The 20,568-nt window shown below is 34.3% G+C and overlaps 5 protein-coding genes and 1 long non-coding RNA gene across 11 annotated transcripts in view; 3 read left to right on the plus strand and 3 right to left on the minus strand.

Moving 5' to 3' along the window:
* Positions 1 to 5: 5 nt before the first annotated feature.
* LOC118647876 lies at positions 6 to 2,166 on the minus strand. 2 transcript variants are annotated; one of them, XR_004965034.1, is made up of 4 exons: positions 1,722 to 2,166; positions 1,332 to 1,401; positions 1,104 to 1,162; positions 6 to 182 (listed from the first exon to the last, which is right to left on the minus strand). It is a non-coding gene; the product is annotated as an uncharacterized LOC118647876 (long non-coding RNA). The 2 variants fall into 2 exon arrangements; XR_004965033.1 differs by lacking the exon at positions 6 to 182 and having other exon boundaries at positions 1,004 to 1,162.
* A 209-nt stretch (positions 2,167 to 2,375) lies between these two features.
* LOC105833727 (telomere length and silencing protein 1 homolog) lies at positions 2,376 to 4,750 on the plus strand (the record flags this gene model as incomplete). The annotated part of the gene is given in 10 exon segments (XM_036289859.1): positions 2,376 to 2,451; positions 2,454 to 2,496; positions 2,572 to 2,630; positions 2,633 to 2,679; positions 2,759 to 2,787; positions 2,789 to 2,899; positions 3,046 to 3,261; positions 3,453 to 3,503; positions 3,505 to 3,584; positions 3,976 to 4,750. Coding segments are annotated over 10 exon segments (876 nt in total), but the record flags the coding sequence as incomplete, so codon positions are not given.
* A 751-nt stretch (positions 4,751 to 5,501) lies between these two features.
* Positions 5,502 to 8,375, plus strand: LOC118644058. Its single transcript, XM_036293774.1, has 4 exons — positions 5,502 to 5,733; positions 6,298 to 6,456; positions 6,843 to 7,068; positions 7,243 to 8,375. The coding sequence occupies exons 2-4, from the start codon at positions 6,317 to 6,319 to the stop codon at positions 7,891 to 7,893; spliced, it is 1,017 nt and encodes a 338-aa protein (XP_036149667.1). The 5' UTR covers positions 5,502 to 5,733; positions 6,298 to 6,316; the 3' UTR covers positions 7,894 to 8,375.
* On the minus strand, positions 8,282 to 11,036 carry LOC105833726 (interleukin enhancer-binding factor 2 homolog). 2 transcript variants are annotated; one of them, XM_036293769.1, is made up of 6 exons: positions 10,890 to 11,017; positions 10,696 to 10,786; positions 9,806 to 10,109; positions 9,381 to 9,687; positions 9,033 to 9,290; positions 8,282 to 8,813 (listed from the first exon to the last, which is right to left on the minus strand). In XM_036293769.1, the coding sequence occupies exons 3-6, from the start codon at positions 10,100 to 10,102 to the stop codon at positions 8,527 to 8,529; spliced, it is 1,149 nt and encodes a 382-aa protein (XP_036149662.1). In that variant the 5' UTR covers positions 10,103 to 10,109; positions 10,696 to 10,786; positions 10,890 to 11,017; the 3' UTR covers positions 8,282 to 8,526. The 2 variants fall into 2 exon arrangements, with proteins under 2 accessions (XP_036149662.1, XP_012531132.1); XM_012675678.3 differs by lacking the exon at positions 10,696 to 10,786 and having other exon boundaries at positions 10,890 to 11,036.
* Positions 11,037 to 11,170: 134 nt separating this feature from the next.
* LOC105833724 (vicilin-like seed storage protein At2g18540) lies at positions 11,171 to 15,205 on the plus strand. 4 transcript variants are annotated; one of them, XR_004965026.1, is made up of 3 exons: positions 11,171 to 11,950; positions 12,244 to 13,429; positions 13,584 to 15,205. XR_004965026.1 is itself a non-coding variant. In XM_036293792.1 (3 exons), exons 1-3 carry the CDS (start codon positions 12,889 to 12,891, stop codon positions 13,751 to 13,753), a joined length of 471 nt encoding a protein of 156 aa, XP_036149685.1. In that variant the 5' UTR covers positions 11,171 to 12,888; the 3' UTR covers positions 13,754 to 15,205. The 4 variants fall into 4 exon arrangements, 2 of the variants coding, with proteins under 2 accessions (XP_036149685.1, XP_036149678.1); XR_004965025.1 differs by having other exon boundaries at positions 12,244 to 13,059; positions 13,300 to 15,205; XM_036293792.1 differs by having other exon boundaries at positions 11,171 to 13,059; positions 13,300 to 13,429.
* Positions 14,282 to 20,568, minus strand: part of LOC105833729 (disintegrin and metalloproteinase domain-containing protein 10) — a 65,276-nt gene continuing 58,989 nt past the window's right edge. Inside the window, 1 exon segment of the mRNA XM_036293797.1 lies at positions 14,282 to 20,568. Coding sequence (XP_036149690.1) covers positions 19,801 to 20,568 — 768 coding nt within the window. The 3' untranslated portion in view covers positions 14,282 to 19,800.

A 20,568-nucleotide genomic window follows, 5' to 3' on the forward strand; every position in this document is an offset into this window, starting at 1 on the left:
AAATGTCATGTACATTTTCTTTCTTTTTCTATATATTTTTGAAATTTGTTGGAAGAAAACCAAGTAAATGACAAAAAAACAATTAGTGCAAATAAAAAATATTTACCCCGAGATTGCTTCGCTGAGGTCCGATACTCTTCCTGAACCTCCTCCTCCTCTCATAAATGTGGCGTTATACGTAGCTACGATGATACAACAGACAAACATAAAACTTAAATTAAAGTAGTGTTCAAAATCAATTTAAAAACATAATTCTTACATTTATCAAATATTTAATTTGTGTTTTATATAAAACTAGACACCACAGACGCGCTACTTAACTTTTCACTTATTTTTTAAAAATTAAAACTAAATTACAACAATTGACATTGCAAAAAAGCGACAACAATAAATTTTGAGAGATGCGAGCAATCAACTTTACATGCATTATATATATATGATTATATAAAAATATAGAATTATATAAAAATGTAATGTTTATATGATGTACAAAGAAAAGAAGAAAATAATTAGAAAGCATCGAAACACCTAAGCCACGAATCACATAAATTATAAATAAATAAAATCTATATTTTATATAGATTTATATATGTATTTGATTTTTTACTGTTATATATAGAATTTGTAATTTCTGTCATGTAATTTTTGCCAGTTGAATTAAGTAACAATGAACACTATACACATGTTTAAGTAATTTTGATTTAGAGTTGACTATCCCTTTGGTTTCTTTGTGAAAAAAAACCAAAGTTTACAATACACAGAGTCTGTGTATATTATATCTTACATAAATAAGAATTTATAAATCATAATGTTCATAATCTCATTCATTTAACAGAAGATGTAAAGAAATTTGGTTCACTGGATAAATTTAATTGTTTTCTATTTGAAAGCTGTATGTATAAAATTAAAATGATGTTGAAAACATCAAATAAATCATTACACAATTCATAAAAAGAATTAACAAATTTGATACATATTAATGTTATTTTAATGTTATAATAAACTACGATAGAGTTATAATTAAATAAAATCTTAGTATTAGTTTATGATTTACAAAATCTTAAATTATTTTTTGCTTACTGAGATGTGTACGTTACACTTACCAGTTATGATCTGCGATGCCGTCCTATACAGCGCCGGGTCGTTCCACCTCTGTCGAGTTCTGAAAATGAGAAAAAAATGCAATTAAGAATGGCGATAGAAGTTTCTTTCCTGCCCACAGTCAACTTCGTGGGCCATGATTAACATATCGCGATCTGCGTTCGAACGAATTGGATGTATACGCGTTCGAGCGATTTGCGACACAAATTTAACCTAAAGTCTTAACTTACCGATTAAATACTTGGCGATAGCACTTGTTCTAGCACTTGCGGCGGCGTGTCGTTCCACATTCGTTGCGTTCTGAAAATGACAGGTAAATATGGTTTAGAATGACCTGAGGCAGTTTCATTTATCGTGCCGATTAACTTCGCGCGGCGATTACACGTCGCGGAGCCGATACACCTCGGGATTGCTACTGATTGTCACGGATTCCGCGAGTGAAATAAAGAGAGAACGCTGTTAATATGGCGAAGGGGGTACCTTTCCCGCGCGATCGACTTTGGCACGGAATTATTGTCGCATGTTAGAATTGCCCGACCGTTCCACACGTCGCGATTTACGCTACGAGGAATACGCGTTCGAATGAAACGCAATACAAGCTAAATATGCGTCATATTTACCGATTATATGATTTGTGAATAAGACTCGATCGGGAGCTGATGTGTCCCGCGTCCCGTTCCGTTCCGGAAAGAAAGTGAACCCAGCGTCCCATTCCGTTCCGGAAGGCATGTGAACCCCTAAAACAGAGAACTGTGTTAAGTTGGCTCGAGTCAGAGATGATCATCTTTAGCGCTAACTTCACGCGTCAAGATGAGTGCTTCTGCGATATATACCGTTTTGAACTTTGCGTTTTTCACACTAATAAAGCTAATTATGATTAATTCATGTTTCACAAATTGTAATTACTTTTACATAAAAATAAAAAGTATGCGTAAATTAAAATATGAGTCAAATCGATCTCCCACATCGATCGATAATTGATTCGATAGATTCGATATATATATTATGAAAGCAATTATCATTAAATATTATATTATTAAATAAATTATTTTATCTATACATTAAATTTATATAAAATAACAGAAAAATATTTTTTTTTTAAATAAAAATGTATTTTTTTATTTATAATAATTTTTCCAGTCTGTTTTGGGAACATTGATTCCGTCGTGACGGAACTAACCTTCGGACGAAACTAACCTTGAAAATACCTCCCTGTTTTGATTTTACTTGGAAGGAGATATTGGGATATAGCAGGTTTAATTAATTAAGAAAGAATAGGATGCGGAGACAACGAAACGCATAATATCTAGTTTAAAAAGAAGAAGAAGACGAAACTTTTAAGGAAACGCGAAGCTTCTCGAATAACAATGACAGCGAGGAAGAGAAAATGTCCAAGTTAGGGTTGCACATTATTCTATTTTTAATTAATTGTGTAGTGTAGAACTTAGATTAAGAGGAAACTTATTTCAGGGAGAACGTCGAGGAAACAAAGATTATTCAGAAACTCCGCGAGAGACCGGCTGGCGTCGATATGTTGGTTTGGCGCTCGGAGAAAGCGTTGTATCCAATGTGTTGATGGTAAAATACTTATATGATATGTAAAGAAGTGAAATTCATGATAGATCAGAGAAGTGACGCGAGGTCTATATTAATTTAGTCGGATCCCTTTAATATGAAAATCGGAGAAAAATATGGTTGTGCTGAAGAATACAAAACATAAGCCGAGCGATGCCTACAACACTGCCATTGAAATGCAATTTAACATGGAGACCAATAAAGACGATGAGAACGAAGAAATGTATGTATGGCGAAGTTTAACTTCTTTCTCTCTTACATTTAATATTGATATTTAATCAGCAATAAGAGAATATATATATTTTACTGGAATTATTACTCATTGCATTTGTATGTCTTGTATCCTTATATAACTATTCCTATTTACAGGGTCAAGTATACAGAAGAATAATTGTTGAAGCGCAAGAGTAAAAATAATGATGCAGCGAATAATACGAATAATGATAAGGGATCATATTGCTCACCAGAGGAAGCAGTGTTGCATGCAGTACTGGAACATTTGAGGCAAAGCTCGACCAATTGTAGCGAGGAAATGCTTTCGAATCAAATGTTATCTGATATTCCAGAAGTCGATCTTGGCATAGAGTGAGTACATTTATATTATAATTATACAATAAATATTTTTAAAATGTTAAATGTATATTGCATGCAAGTGTGTGGAAATAATTCGTCAAAGTTAAAGTAACATCAAATGATTCAACTATTTGTAATTGTACAGTTTTTAAAACATAAGTTTTATAATCAATATTTTCCTTAAAAGCACAATTAATTTTCAGACCCAAAATTCGTAACATTGAAGCTACGGACGAGATAAAATTAAAACTTCTTAGGACAGACACAAAAAAAAGATGGGCTCTCACAATTTGTTCTTACAAATATGGCTGTGAATTTTATACAACAAAACAGCTGTGCGAATTTTATTCTCATTTTTCATAGATAGGATCAGATCACTATACTAGTCAATGAACAAATAGAAAAAATTTAATATATAATTACTATTTTTAAATAAAAAATATTTTAATTAAATTTATATAGGGTTTTAATTAAAAAATATTTGCAACTTATTATTTCGAAGTTATATTATTTTAATTTTTTTTTTAACAGTTATTTATTGGTAATTGTTCCGCAACTGCTGTAGTGATCCTATGTATACATGAAATACACATGATGTAGTATTTCTATGTTATCAAAAATTTATTAACTACATTAACATTTACGAACTACGCATTCTTTGTTTTTATACATTTAACTTCTTCATGTTAGATATAAAATTATGAGTGAAATTTATTGTAATTTTAGTCAACATAGAAGACTCAGATTTTCAAAAGTCGCAGCAGGAATTCAGCAACAAGAAAAAATACACTACCAAAGAAGACATTCGAGGAAAACAAAAAGATTATGGAGAAAAGGCGACGGACGATTACCATTATGAGAGATTTAAAAAGCAACTCAGACGATTTTGAATTAGACTTGTATAATTAATTATATTTTATTATAAACATAATTTTTTTGAATTTATATAAGTAAACTGATGATTTCTTACATCAGATGTTTTTTAAAAATTGTAATTTAAATTTAAGAATCAAAAAACAATGAAAAAAGAATCAAGGGACAATACAATATTTTATTTCTATTCTATTAAAACTGTGAATACTGTTAAAACATGAAATGCATATGATACTTATAGTATTCCTAAGTTATCAAAAATTTATTAACTACTTTAACATTTACTAACTACGCATTCTTTGTTTTTATACATTTAACTTCTTTATGTTAGATATAAAATTGTGAGTGAAATTTATCATAATTTTAGTCAATATAAAAGACACAGATGTCCAAAAGTCGCAGCAGGAATTGCTTTCTTTCTGTGTATAAATAGATTTAATAAACTTCCATAAGTTTTGCTATATGCAAGCTTTGTATAAATAAATATCTCAAATTAATATATCTATATGCTACAATATGATATTTTAATAAAATTTTTTATTAATTCTGAATTGCTACTTTTATATTATAATAAAACTCATATTTCTGTATGGTTTACGAATTTTATAATAAATAGGTATACATTTTATTTCAGATGACTATAGCAATACTTTCCTAAATATCAAATAGAAAACAAGGAATTTGATTTTTGAAATATTTAAAGAATTGGACTTTCCGATGACATTTCCGTCGTAGAGACTTTGTGGAAATAGTTGTATAAAAAAATGGGTATAGGAAACAGACATCATGGGAGTAGTTGTATTTAAAAAATGGATGTAAGAAACAGACACAAGCTAAATAAGAAAATTTGAGGAGTGGTTTTGGCTGAGTAGGAATATCAGGCGAATTAACAGTAACTTGTTGTTAACAGTAACTTAGTAAAACATCTTACATAATATGCATAATATGCTTCTCTTGTAATTTGCACTTTTATTTATTTTTTAACTTGTTCTGTCGATTATAATAAATTCATTTCTTTTCGTCAACTTTTTTTAGATGCATGTCTAGGGGGAGAGCCAGCGTAGACACGATGTTTCGGTCAATGGGTAACACAGAACATGATAAAGGTAATTAATTTTGTTTTTAGGATTGAATTTTCGCATTTATAGAGCTTGTATTTCTACCGCTCTCAGGCTTCTCTCTGATATAACACAGACTTGGTTCATTTCTGATTCAAATTTCTATTAAAAATCGGACTTTAGTGTACATATAATTACATTCTGATACTGTATACGTAAAAATATAAAAAATTAAAACTGTTAATCTTTATGCCATACACTTTTATAGCTCTATTTGCTTGGGGCTTTTGATCTCCTATTTTTTGCGTTTGTCAAAAAGAAGCGCGAATGTGCAGACTCTCCGAACAGATGCGCGCGAGTAGAGGTAGAATTCCTGAGGACACTCGGCATTGATCCCTGGACGCGCAAGCGCCGACCAGTAGTGTATCTTCACCTACTTCCATCGCTCCCGGTCGTCGATAAATCCGCGAAAGTCCGGAACGTAACGCGGTCATCTATTTTCGTTTATTTGAAGAGACGATCGTCTCCCTCGACGTTGCTGGTTCCAGCCAAGGTAAGAAACCGTTCACGAAGCAACCCGCTACACTTCTCGCGGTAAGACGGACATTATTATTTAACGTGGAGGAGCTTGCCGTTAAGTGCGACACCTCGCGAATCTCTCGATAAAAGGGTTATTTTTGGCAAAACACAAAACTAATTCTAATTATGATTATCACTGATTCTAATTAGGATTATCACGATGCTGAAGACACGAGGTACGAATAGTTATATGTGCAATGTTACCGTATATTTTGTTGCCTACATTAGTGCACTGTAATTTATAACTATATAAATCGATAAAATCAAATATCGTCATAAATATATCATTTCCAGAGTATAATTGTATTATCGTGACATAAAACTATATTTTTCTCTACCGAAGGAGCAAAATTTTGATTTATAACAGTGTCACTAGCGCCATAGAATTAATATTTTTCTTTGATTGAGCGAAATAAATGATATATTTTTATATTTGTATTGCATATTTTTATTTTTATATTTATACATATATACAATTTATCTAGTCATCTGATTTTTCTGTAATTCTTATAACAAATTGACGTTTATCTTTTGACAGGTAAACGAAAGGACGTCCGATGTCGGCTCTCCTAGATGTATGCGGAAATGATACTGGTTCGCCATCGATATCGAAGGCTGACGACAATCTGTCCAACAGTGACGGACCCCTGATTAAGGGCATTATTCGACAAAATAGTTGCGGTAGCATGCATGCAAGGTGAATAAGAAAATATTCGTGCATTAGATTACAAAGTAACTCTTGTTCAATACATTTTTTTTTAATATCCTAAAAAAAATTTAATTTATAGCAAAACAAATTACTTCATTAATAGCTTTTTTTTTTTTTTTAAAGAAATTTAAGTGAGTACAGTCTGTAGTATTAATTGCTTATGATTACTTTAGTGTGTAATTTTTATTTTATTTTTTTGTTATTATTATGTAAATCAATGTTACTAATTAAACAGAAAATAAATAGAAAATATATAATTGGAATTAATTAAAATCCAGTTAAGTACAATTAATTAAAAATATCTGTCTAATTCAAGCTAGAATAAATTAAAATAACTTTGTATGATTAATATATTGCTTGGACGATGTTAACAGGACAATCGCTTCCTCGTATGGCATGTCATTGACAGGCGAAAAGTCCATTAAGAGACGTTATTGTCTCTGGACGTTGACTTTGATCCTGGCGATAATTGGCCTCTGCAATCTTTTTCTCAACATTACTGTCATTGCTGTTTTACGCATAAGTCAGGGAATGGAAGCTATGGAAGTAATTCCAGACGAAAATCTTGTCAAGTTTTATGGAAGGACAGATTTGGACAAGGTATATACATATATATATATTTGCATATTTATAAAGATGACATATGTAGACAAGCGTATCGAAAAGACTAAAACAATTCTATTAAGTTCCGTATGAATTTTATGTTACTCTCGATACATCAATATTTTCTCATAAATCTCAATATTATATCATGTTTCTTTGCGTTTCCTGAAGATATCCCTGCAATCGGGCATCTGTCAGAGTTACGGCGACGAGCCGATGGAAATATCCGGCGACGAGGCTGGAATTCGCGTCGACGTGAGGAGCCGCGGACGTATCTACGAGGCGCATCCAAAGCTGGGCGTTCTACCGAACGGTACCACTATGTCGCAGGTGGAATCATTTGAGGTGAAGGATCCGCGTACGGGTGCGATCTACTTCACCACGGATTTCCCGAACTTTGGTCTACCGAACGGTGTCGAGACAATCGATGTGAGGATCGCGGAAACCCATCGAATCACGTCGCCGGTCAACGAGAGTCTGGCGATCAAGTCCGAGAATGAAGTCTCGTTGCATGGCGCGGAGGGTGTGCACATGGAGAGCAAGGACATCGTGTGGAGTGCCGATCTCGACATCTTCTTAAAGAGCGTGAACGGCAGCGTCGTGCTGGACGCCAAGGATGGCATCTCCATCAACGTGGAGAATATCCCAGTGGCGCCGATGTTCCTGCAAAGCCCAACCGAGAGCCAGGAGCAGTACAAAGTCTGCGTGTGCATGCCTCAGGGCAAACTCTTCAAGATGCCAATTCGCCCAGGCACCAGTTCCCGTACAGTTAACTGCGCGCGGGTCGCCAGAAACCCAGAGAACGATCCTTGCTTACATTAGATTATCAAATGAAGACTGATATTTTCTATCACTTCGTTGAGAGACATGCATATCACTGCCAGATTGTAAGTGCATACGAAATGTAAGCACATACTATCTAGAGAGGCCTAATGTATCACCATCAGTCGACAGTACGTGGAAGAGTATATGCGATATATAAAGAAACGGCTGATTTCTTAACCACGGAATTTACACGGCATCCGTGCAATAATCATTATGTTAACCAAATGAAATTGGATACATGTTTCGATGAAAAATATTTACAAGACTAAACCTCAGAGATTAAATCTCTGGCATTCATACAACTGTCGTTAAAAGCATAGGTGCTTAAAGTGTTATACGTGCAGAAAATAATTAGAAGTAGAACAAATAATTTAATCGAGTAGAGTGCACATTAGTCTAAATTTTATTTTAAATCTCACATTCACATATTTTCATTGCCGGATTGATTGTGGTGCGAATATTAACACCATATAAAAGTATAATTTTACAGATCATTAACCGAATTCCTTTATCATCGAAATATATGTGTGGAAACGTCACGTTATAAATATAATACGTTTTACAAGAAACGCCGACAAAGAGCATTACAAAAAGAGGAACTCAGAAAACGTTCCCACTGTATCTAAGATTCTAAACACTCTCGGTGATCATCTCCTCATTGCTCTCATCCATGTCTTCTTGCTGCTCCTGTTCCGTTGGCGGTTCGTATGCCTTGTCTAACGGACTTGCCACTACACCTCCCGCCCACACGCTCATCTCCACCGCGAGCTTGTTGGAGCCTTCCAACAGTGGTCTATAGCCACCATGAGCCAGTACGCGCAGCAATGTCTGGGCAGTGAGACATACGAGATCCTGTTGCTCGAGCGTCAATGCCGTATGCACGCGTATATTGCCACCCTCGCACGGGTCGGAAATGCCTGAAAAATATTGTTATAATTTATGTAATTCTAGTAAAATTATACGATTAAGTCAATATCTACATAATCTGTTAGTATTAGAACACAAATAATTTTTGCAATTCATCAATGGCGCAATTAAGAATTATTAACACGTTTCCTTATTCCGGACGTCATATAATTCCGAATAGTAACTATCAAAGACTTTTAATTTTAAGAACAAGCAAGTTTTTAAAGTACCTGCTGATCCTGGGAGAAACAGCCCAGAAGCGAGCAACTGCAACACTCTCTTGTAAGCCTGGTTTATCGGTAACGCTTGTCTGCTGGGATTGTTCATTATGGCGTTATGCGCCAACAGATCCAGCATCCATGGGGATAATGGCTCCAGACCTTCAAATCTGCTTCTAAGATCACGAAGTAATCGAATTAGAACCTTAATACTAGAATGATGAGCGTTTTCTTCAAACCAACGAGAGTGTCTGATAGCAGCGAGATGTCCTACAAGAAATATTATATATATAATTCACATAATTTTAGTAACAATTGCCAAGACTTCTATTAGCTACAAGATAGAAACACGAGAATCACCTTGACAAATTTTAACGTCCAAATGTTGCTCCGCTTCCAATTTGCGTAGATTTTGATGTAACGTGGTTATTAATACGCGCACAGTGGCTTCGTTGTTAGCGATATCAAATCCGTGCTCGGTCTGCATAACTCTGAAGTTTTCCTTTAGGTTCATGGTCCTCAAGTCATTATGGACTTTGTTCCCGAGAGCTTCCACTGCCGTTTTCGTCGGCAAAGTTTTGAGGATAACAACGATGTCGGCAACGTTATGGCCCTTTATCATCGTACCTTTTTTAAAACTACCAACTTGTCTTACTTCTTCCAGTTGCTGCATTAAAAAATACATATAAAAATAAATAATATGATATCAATGTACATATATGATATAAGATAGATATATGAAAATGACTAAAAATCAATTATATAATGGAAATATGTGTACTTACACAAGCTTCGAAGCTTCCTGGTGCAACAATCAAATTGTCGAGAACACTCTGCAACTTAGTTACGAGATTTAAGATAGAACTCTGCTCCTTTGGTGTGGGACACATATCAGCGTTTTTCTTCACAAGAGCTGACTGGAAGTCTGACTCATCTGGAGCAGGTTTAACACGTGGGAAAGCCGCCTCGCATAGCGTATAATCAAATGGATGCCGTGGTAGAAACTGCTTTCGTGGAAAGCCCATTCCACGTCCCATACCACCACGACCACCTCTGATCATCCCACCACGACCTCGTACCATATTGTTTCTGTACCAGAAAATTATATTAACAATAATTTTAAACCAGTAAATGGCAATGTTTATTATTTGTAATTTTATACATATAGTTTAAAATAAATCCTAATTTTAAAAAGACCAATAAAGTACAATTATATTTCCATTTATATTCTTTTTTAAAAATATTATTTCCTAAAAATATAACAATTTCTATTTTCAATGGCAAAATGTAATTCATTCTATCTTATTCAAATAAACTTTTGTTAGAATGTATTTCTTAAATTAATAAATAAGAATTCTTCTATCCATATTTATCTCCAAACTTAATAGAACTAATATTTAACAATTTAATCTAATAGTTTAATATTTATTTCCATCAATGTAAATTAATTTTGGTCTCAGTTTAATTTGCTCTTTATTTTTTCCTAGTGCTAAAAATTAGAATAAAATTAAAAGTATGTTAAATCAAGATAAAAGTTAATTTACATTAATGCAAATGGGTCTAATTCTATTAATTAACCTGCATACGTCCTTAGAAATACATACATGCATAAGTTATATTATACTTTTTTCAATGTATTTTGATAATAATTAAGTAAAGTAGGACATGTATTCACGTATCTGACACAAGCCAACATCTGTCTGAAATAATATCTGTAGATTCATAAACGAAGCCGAACGGAAATCAATATGACGCCTCCGGATAACCTAAGCAACGAGCACGGGATATTTGTACTTAAATATCGGAGTATTTTCAGCACGTGCGCGAAAATCAGTACGTTTCTGCAGCTCACGTGAGCGACATACGTACCCAAAAGGTGCGAATTGGAAAGACGTGGTGACGGTTTATTAATAATACCCGAAAACACGCACAAAAACTTGCCGCCTAGCGTTCACCCGGTCCACCGCTGCTGTAGATAAAGCACCATGCACAAGCACAACCGCACGACTCCAATCCTCCAATGTCCAATCTCCAATATGCCGCCCTTGCACAAGTGCGCATGATTAATTCGACTGGCGCCATCTGACTGTCACTGTCAAGATCGCGTAGGCGTACAGCTACAGATAATATAAAAATTTTTTAAAGAAAAAAAGAATGCTTTTTATATGTAGTATTTTTGAGATATTCATAACAAATGTTATTAAATCTGACGATTAATTTGAGATATTTTTAGCTTCCGTTTATGTTTTAATTCAACCAAACCACATCAATATGCGATCCACTGAAAATTTTACTTTATAATTAATAAAATTATTATTAGCGTGTACTAAAAGATTTGCTTCGACTAAGAAATTGCGATTTCTCTTATTTATTATAATGATATATTTATAATTATAATAACCAAATAATAAATCAGTATATTTATTCGAAATTGTATTGTATAAGTTAAGCAAATCTTCAATTAGAAGAATAAATTTAAACATCGATATAAATTTACGAAAACAAATTTTCAATTAATTTTTTTTTCTAGCACACATATTACCAAAGTGTAATATCAAACTACTTGAAATTGATCAACTATCACGAAGCATACGCCATTTGCTACATACCAAAAGAATTAAATTACACGTCGGAGTGAAATATAAAGATGGTGAAAACTCTAGTAGAGGATGGTACGTGGTAGACATAAAAATGAACAAGGACAAAAGGATAAAGGACGAGAAGGAAGCTGCATTGAAACCAAGACAAATATATATCGATGGTGAAGCGATGCGACAACAAAATCGCGCGGCGTCGTGTGCAGGCTGAACAGACTGAGAAGCTATCTTAATTAGCAGAAGAATTGTCACGTGCCCAAATAGCTGTTGAAGCAAAACAAGAAGAAATTAAAATGGCGCACAGGCTAGCTGCCGAATTATCGCGGCGTGAAAGTAAAGATTTATATGAATTCTCTGGTGAAAATTTTTCTCGGAGTTTTCAGACATCTATATCTTTTTGTCAGTATTTATGCACATATATGAGAAGTTCTAAGAAAATATGTAGATTTTCTGAAGTATGTTGCAATTCATATAAAAATTCTACTAAACGCAGTTTTCAGGATTACGCCCAATTTCATCGGGAATTATTTGTGTGTAAAAAAAATCTTATATCCTTTTCTTAACATTTCAAGAAGATTTTTTGCTTAGTGAGGTATCGTTTACAAAACTGTTTTCTTAAATTACAGGCGAAGAAGTAAAACGCACACTAAGATCTGATCGAATAAAATCCTCTGTTCGCTCGCAACCGAGTTGTGCTGTAAACGAAGCCCGATCGCGTCTGATAGAGGAAAAGGTGCGTCTAGAAGCGAATCAAGCAGAGTTGTTGAGGCTCTGGCATGAAGATGAAAGCATCGAGAAATTGCAAAGAACCAAGAATAAAAGAAAAAAGCAGAATTTACGCGATGAACTGCAGAAACAATTGGTGGACAATCAACGACGACGTCAACAGAACAGAATTGAGGAGAAAGAGCAAGATCGCAAGATAATGAAGCGAGCAATACAAAAGATACTGGAGGAAGATGCAAAGATAAGGAAAAGGAAAGAAAACGCGAATCTTCTGAAAGCAGAGATGGCCGCGTCTTTAGCGGCTAAAAACGCATGGGAAAGAAAATATAAAAAAGCGTTAAAAGATGAAAATGAAAGGATAGCTCGCGTAATCGCAGAGAAGGAAGCTCGACAAAAAAAGCAACTCGAAATTAAAGTAAAATTGGATTTGACCTAAAAATATATTTTTCTTTAATATATTAAATATATTTAAGATTTAACTAATAAATTTACGAGATGAAAAACAGTAGTGTTTATTTTTCATGATTTAGGTAGAATTTCAAGCGATGAAAAAAGCAGCGATAGAAAAAGCAGCTAAAAAATTGTTAGCCAATGTATATAAAGAGAAAAAGAAGCATGAAATCTCTGACGAATTGTATTTCGGAAACCAAGGGAACAAATGGATAAAAGAATCGGTCAGACCTGTATTAAAGAAACAATGTGATATTACTAATATGGTAATGCCAATTATTAAATTATTCGGGTATTTACCATACGTCTGTAAAATTAAGTTAATTATTACATCGAATCAAATCTTTTCTCAAAAAGAATAAATATTTTAAAATAACTTTCTAATCATTTATTGTTTGTAATTATCATTAAATTTTAATTGCGCTTGTTTTTTTGTATAAATGCAGAAATTACATAACAAGAATAGAATCTCATAAAATTTCATAAATTTTTCTTACTATTTAAAGGCGAGACAGAAAGCTGAACGTAAAGCAAGAGATGAAGCGGTTGATACCGCGTTTGCACGATATTTAGCCGAAGAACGAAAAAAAGAGCTCGAGAAACAAAGAGAATACAATAATACACGACATGCAAAAAGTAAACTCAAATTATATTTCAATATTTGAGATTTTGAATTTTAAAATATATATCCATAATTATAACATTTTAGTTACAATGTATATCATTCGTAATGTCAAAATTCTGAAAATGCTAGATATAAAAATTAAACAATCATATAATTATATTGCAGAAATTCAATATGGACAAGACTTAAAAGAAATAATAACAAATAACAGAATTATTTACGCTATGAATATTTTGGAAAGGCAGTCTGAAATTTGCACTCACGATAAAAAGACAAATCAGTTGACTGCAACAAGTGCAAAACAATTTAATAACAGAAATGATAATAAGATTTAAAAAAAGATAATTGATACTGGCATCAGAGGCTGTGCTGAATGATATAAATTTATAATTGATACACTTAACATTATGTAATAGAAGGAATGCTTGAAAATTTACAATATAGGTATGAAATTTTTCTGGTATAAAATTCCAACAGAAAAATGCATAATATTAATATTACAATAAAAACTAATGTATATATAAATAACTAAAAAATAAACAATAAAAATAATTTACAATTTAATTAAAGTACCGTCGAATATGATCTAAGTTAACGTATTAACGTAGATCTCAAAATTCGCTCAATAAAAAAATTTCATATTCAAAAAGATAATAAAACAATATTAATAAAGTTTGAAGCTTACAACCGCGCAATAACGAGTTCAAAAACCGAGAATTTCAAAAGTTCATTTAACTTTTAAAATTCACATGATAGTCATTCCCTTTCACTTCTCTATAAATCAGGATACGCATATTCTATTAGAAGGTTCGATTAAATGCAAATGTATCTTTTCCCAAATCCCCACTCTATACAAATGCGTGTTTGCTTTGCACGGTCGCAACTTCTTTATTCGTTCACATTTCATCTAGTATTTATTGATATACAGGTATGTACAACATATCTCCCCGGCGCGAGGGTCTCCCCACGAGAACTCCCTCCGTTATATTTGTACAAAGTCCGTGTAAAAATACAGCAGCCCCATTATATCTTATATCAATTATAAGTTTATGTGGTACGCGGTATAAGAGTTAAAATAATAACAGTCTCGCCTCTCGGACGTATCAAATATTCCGAATAGGTTCGGATCGAGACCACTTGTGCCCTCGACTTTGTTCGGATCCGAGTGTTGTGTATGTGTGTATGTGTGTTGTATCATTTGGCATGCGGGGGGGACATGTGCAATCTCATCACCCCTCGCCACTGCTAACTATTAAATGGAATAAGAAGCACTCGAGCTTAACGGGAATGACTACAGCATTAACTGCAAGTATCAATTTGTTCGGTGGCTGGCAATCGCCCACAATCGACTCAATCTTATCATCACTCGCGGATCAAAAATAGTGTTCAACTACGAACTACCAAACTACAAATGCTTTCTCAAATTATATGACGAGCACGCATACGTACGAGAGAAAGATTTCACGCACGGCAGCATCAACCATTTTTTTTTTGCTAATGTAAATATAAACACGACAGTCTTGAATCTCATAATAATCAGCAATAATCAAATTTCGAAGCTCAAGAAAGCTGCTATCCTTTTACAAAAGTAGATTAATCTTGTCCTGTAAAATAAACGGAGTTAGAAGGAATCTAATTTCCATTGAAAACTTTAACTTCGTTATTCTGCTGTCTTCTTATTCACTTAGGAAATTCAAATAGAAATCAGAATTCCTTTTAACGCCAATCTTTCCCTTTAATGTACATATGTTTCGTAAACAATTTTTTGATTTTCTTAGTAATTCTCTCTTTCTTAACAATAACATCTATAATTATTTCTTTCTAAATTTACAAATATTAAGTGAATAAAATAGCAGTTAATCATAATTTCATCGGTTAAATCGTTAAATAAAAGAAATAAAAAATTGCATTCAAGTTTCTAAAACGTGCTAAAATGTGCATCAATGCAAAAATACTACGAATGTTATCATGTATTAAGATTGACAGATATCTATTTCCCCTTCTAAACCTGCTTACGTTTCGCTTTGATTTCGCTATAAATTGATTATTTTCTCAATTGTTAAATCTCACGCTAATCGAGATTCGCTGCAGAATGAATTCCAAGTAGCGGAAAATGTTCTTCGTATGTATGCGTTTCCCATCGCACTCGTCGGAATCTCAGAATAGTAAAAAAATTGATCGCGTTACAATACGCGTTTATAAATTTGATTCACTTTGCCGCGACTATAGTCTTTTAGTGAACAAACTACACAAGGATAACAGCTACTTTTATCATCTACACATTACAGAATCCGAATATCCGAACATTTCTGCCGTCTATCTGATGATTCTACGATCAAGCTACACGCTTTCTTGCCTTCGCTCCCTTTTCGGCTTTTACTTCTTTTTAGATTATAACGTAAATCTTACGACCAAAGCGGAATACGCACTTATTACTTGTTACTACTTACTTGTACGACATATATAAGTATGTATCACAATATATGTGTATATGTATATATATGTGTGTAGATGCATATAGACACAACGGAGTACGAACGAAGTTAACGAGTGTCCGAATTAATACGGATATTAAACGCTCGCCGCGCTCGCACGCGAATTCGTAGCGATTTCTGCGCAGCGACTAGGCACAACAAAGCGAATCGCGCGACATGGCTCATAATCGGTTTAAGACTCGGTAATTGGAACTGAAATTTCAGTGGATTTTAATGCTACAGACGCTCTACGCGAAAGTGATTTCTCTATTCTTTTCAGTATCTTTCTTCTCGACGTATTAATTTTCAAATACTTTAATTTTGAATTTAAAAAATTAATTTTTACTCAAAATTAAGAATTACGTTAAGATACATTTTCCTTTTACAAAATACATTTAATTTTACAAAATAAATACCATTCAATTAAATTGCTGTTTCCATATTTTATTCGACGGTCGAGCGTCGAGAATTTAACTCACCGAAATAAAAATCAATTTCAATTTCCGATTAATTCAAGAGAGAATATAACACAGCTCGGTCTTATAAGTAAAAGCACATTTCCTTACAAGTTAAACAATTCTGCTACAGATTCATGTAAAAGTATAACATCACATCTTCTTATGAATTAAGTACATTTACGGGAGCGCATGTATACACACACATAAAGGGATTTCTCTCACAAATTGTTGAACACCAGCTTCGCAGTTGCAGAGCCAATTATGAATGTATAAAACACGGTCGACCAAGTATAATTATTTAAGTATCTATAAGTTAAACAAAGTACAATTTTTTGCGAAGCTTAATTTACTTATATATGTAATAATTGTAAATGTTTTATAAGCTTTGGAGTTAAAATTGCTCACTTAATAAATTAGGCTTCTAATTGCTTTTAACAAACGCATATTAATACAATACATAGCGCTATGTAAGTAGAAGTTTCAATTTGTTATAAGATTGTACACACTGTTACAAAAATCAATTATGTACGTATAATTAAATACGTTCTTTAAAAAATTAAAAAACAAAATTTAATTAAATAACAGTACAGCTTATTTTAATTCAAAGCAGTATACAATTCAGAGATTAAATTTTTTAGCTCGTCACAAGAGCTAATTTACTTAACTCTAAACAATATATGTTTTAAATAAAATTGCTCGCGTTAAATTATTCAAATACACAGCAATGTTATTTTAATCAAACAACTTCAATCAAATTTAAAAAACCTATCAGACCCTGTTTACATCATTTAGTAATCTATACGTAAAATGTAATTAATTATTTTTACGTTATTTCTATCTCTTTCTCGTTCACCCACTGAATAATACTTCTTGTTAAGGAATGATACAAAAACGAATGCCGCCAACGAGCGTATTAATATTATTAATGTTATTATCCTTGAGTATCGAGTCCGTATCGATCAGACCTTGTTACTTTATTATACAGAGCGACTCCTCACACGTTTCGGCGTCTCAGGCCAATGGTATGAGAAGTCGGCGATCGTAAACGGATCTTAAAGAGGATGCATTAACCGTACTCATACGTGTTGGCTAATAAGAGCTAGTTTAGTCGATTTCATAACGATTAACCGAGCCGGCTATCGCGGTTTGTCGCCGTAAGTGAAATCGTGGCAGCTCAAAAGTTCGTGGCGACACACTCGAGAGGAATGCATACATAAAGCTAACTCGTGAAACACGTTGAATGTACGAATATCAAGATTCTCGATCTATATCAAGATACGCTTTTAACTCGAGTGCACGTACCGCGAGCGCAAGGAACTTAAACTCGGCAACACATTCGACAATGCGTTGCAAAAGAACGTTAATTAAGCAGAATCGATAGAAATCTGTTTTATAAATGCATGTATGGATTTTAGGACGCATATAATGCAAAGCAAGAGTAAGGCGATATTTTTTCTCACATGTTCATTTTAAATTAATTGTAATCGTACGATACCTTCTTCTTAATTTAATTTTGTAATTAAAAATATTTTCTCTTATTTTAAATATTGTATATTTGATTAGTACAATATGTATATAGATATATTAACGGGGATATGAATATTTGGAGATAAAACATAATTTCAGTGTAAGAAATCGTGTAAAATCGATTCAAAGTTAATACATTCCGAGTTCTATTATATAAATATTTTTTGCAAAAATCTGTTAGTAAAAAAAATTTCATCAAGAGAGAAAATTACTTTATCGATTCTAATTAATCAACTTATCTTTTGCAAAGTAAACAGGAATGTCTGAGCGGTAAAGCATATTTACAAATGGAATCAGGCGTATAAGAGGCGTAAGTATCAAATGATAGCACCAGATAGATTTGAAGATTGCATATGGGAAATAGGAGAAGTAACACATTCTTTGTTAATAACCACAAACAACGGAAATTGCCAAAACTCGGCATAACGAGTATCATTGAAGATATTTTATACAGTCTTTAAAAATATAAGCAACATCCGTTGTCGTGTCGTCTCACAATTCTCACGAACGTACTGAAAAAATTGCAAAGTATATTCGACAGGATGCTTCACGAGATGCAATTAGGAATTGTCGACAATAGGAACCACGAGTGAATAATAACATTACTTTAATGTTATAGGCAGATCGGGCGGTGACTAAGAGAACATCCCGACGATCTATTTGGAACTGCCTGAGTTCTCGTCAATGTCAGATCAATTTGATCGTGGTACACTACATTTTGTTCCTCTGCATCGATATCAAAGCCCTAGCTACGAATAAACGCTGTTACCAATACATTACATTATAACAGTAGCTACAATATAGAATTACATGTTAATTATATCATAGCTAAAGATATAATGTTGTAATTTTACAAGATGTACTTCAGTTATATTATATCTAGGGCCATAATACAAAGTATGTAATGTAGCTATGTAACAGCTAGGGTTAAAATAGAGTATTTTATAGCCATATCATAGCAACGACTTTAATGCAGTGTCACACGGCTACATTACAATTTAGAGCTATAATCTCAAGGGGAGCGACTAATAAAAATTAGTCAATAAAGGCTGTCGAAATAATTCAGCTTTTGTCATTATCTCACACAACCGATATACCGCCATTTAAATGAAAACTACGCCATTCTTAGACGTGATTTTCCCTAAGCGTCAGAAAAGAGGGTACAGAGTAACAGGCACAGTGTAAAGAGACTTTAAAGATAAAGCATTACTTTCGACGCCCCAAAATACCGCATTGCATTTTGAGATTAATGTTGCGCACTGATCCCTGAAAATGTAAAGCTACCATCGAAAACGAATCGTAATTTGCTTTCACATAGCATAGTTCCGGGAAATATTAGACGAATAGATCAGTATTTATATACTTGCGGCGCTTACACCAGTCGCACTTTAAACGGTGGATTTGGCCCCTTTCTTTGGAAGAAGAAAACTGGCTTGATCATCGAAAGCTAACGCCGGCACACCCCATACGTTCATAAATCGAAGCGCGAATTCCGTTCATTGCAATTGCGCGTGAAAAACATTCGTCGCACTGCCACGAACACAACGCGTGAATGCATAATCAGTCGCCGCGCTATCATTCCATTCTAGAAGTGCGGAAAGGAAGAATAACGAGAATCAATGCAACGTCTCGTCAACGTGTGGACAAAACAGTCAGCAAACAGTTAAAAAAAAAACCAAAATATCTTTCGACAGATCAGGCAACAAATCAACTAAACAAGTCTTCCCTTCCACGTTCTCTCGGACGGGATTCTTCCACGCACGAGTTAGCGATTCAACGTGAAATTATCTATCATCCCGCGCATCCTAAGTATCTATTATCTATTCTCACGCACGGATATAAAGAATGAAAATATGCGAGAACTACTTAGTCGCATAGAAACTTCGAAACGAACTCGAACACGCTCGTTATCGAAATCCATGGTCACGTGTCCGAGAAAAGAAACTCGCTCTCGGATAGCAGTACTTCCAGATCAGAGGGTACGGTGTGCAGGTCAGAGTTGGCCGGTTCTGGCAAATCACCACCGCTGTTCCCGATACCGGTAGGGGCAATCTGTCGTGCTCTGCCTATCCTGACTCGATCCTTCCTTTTAGCCGTTCGCAAAAGCACCCCAGTTCTTGGCAATTTCGTCGTTCTACTATTCGCGTTCGTGTGATTCATAGCCGTAGCCGGTGCCTGCGCCACCTTGTCGGACTTGCGTAGTTTCACGCTAAACCGGAACGGCGGCTTGTATACCACCTGGAGCCTCGCCCGTTCCTTTCTAGCGAGGGAATTCGACGAGTTTTTCAGTTCCGCTCTTCCAGCTTCCGCGCCAGAACGACGTACGGACGTTAATGCCTGTTGCCTCGGCATCGGCAGTCTGGACCCAACCGCCCCTGCACTAGTCGTCAGACCCACCGGGGTCGACTTACTTTTCGGCAAACCGTTGACATTGGTTCGCGCACCCGTTTCCGGTCGACATTGCGAAGATGCCAATAACCAAGAGCGTACTTTGCTCTTAGGATCAGCATTCGTTTCCGGTTCCTTATCCGCTTGAATTGCCGAATAGTCGATTACCTCTTTTCTATGTTGCTTTTTACGCTTCCGCTTTTCATTATCACCGCTGCTACCGGCTGGAGTATTACTAGTACCTTGTCCTTTATCTCTAACCGATGTAATTTTTTTCCGTTTGTTCTCTTGCGTTACAGCAGT

This window comes from Monomorium pharaonis, chromosome 1 (genome assembly GCF_013373865.1).
Source record: "Monomorium pharaonis isolate MP-MQ-018 chromosome 1, ASM1337386v2, whole genome shotgun sequence".
Taxonomy (NCBI): Eukaryota; Metazoa; Arthropoda; class Insecta; order Hymenoptera; family Formicidae; genus Monomorium; species Monomorium pharaonis.

Excerpts from the sequence above, each read along its gene's own strand:
- LOC118644058 (XM_036293774.1), top strand. The coding sequence starts at position 6,317 with ATGTCGGCTCTCCTAGATGTATGCGGAAATGATACTGGTTCGCCATCG. Across the intron at positions 6,457-6,842 it reads TGCGGTAGCATGCATGCAAG|GACAATCGCTTCCTCGTATG; the intron begins GTGAATAAGAAA and ends CGATGTTAACAG. Across the intron at positions 7,069-7,242 it reads GAAGGACAGATTTGGACAAG|ATATCCCTGCAATCGGGCAT; the intron begins GTATATACATAT and ends CGTTTCCTGAAG.
- LOC105833726 (XM_012675678.3), bottom strand. The coding sequence starts at position 10,102 with ATGGTACGAGGTCGTGGTGGGATGATCAGAGGTGGTCGTGGTGGTATG. Across the intron at positions 9,688-9,805 it reads CAGGAAGCTTCGAAGCTTGT|CAACTGGAAGAAGTAAGACA; the intron begins GTAAGTACACAT and ends TTTTTAATGCAG. Across the intron at positions 8,814-9,032 it reads GTTTCTCCCAGGATCAGCAG|GCATTTCCGACCCGTGCGAG; the intron begins GTACTTTAAAAA and ends AATATTTTTCAG.
- LOC105833724 (XM_036293785.1), top strand. The coding sequence starts at position 11,911 with ATGGCGCACAGGCTAGCTGCCGAATTATCGCGGCGTGAAA. Across the intron at positions 11,951-12,243 it reads CGAATTATCGCGGCGTGAAA|GCGAAGAAGTAAAACGCACA; the intron begins GTAAAGATTTAT and ends CTTAAATTACAG.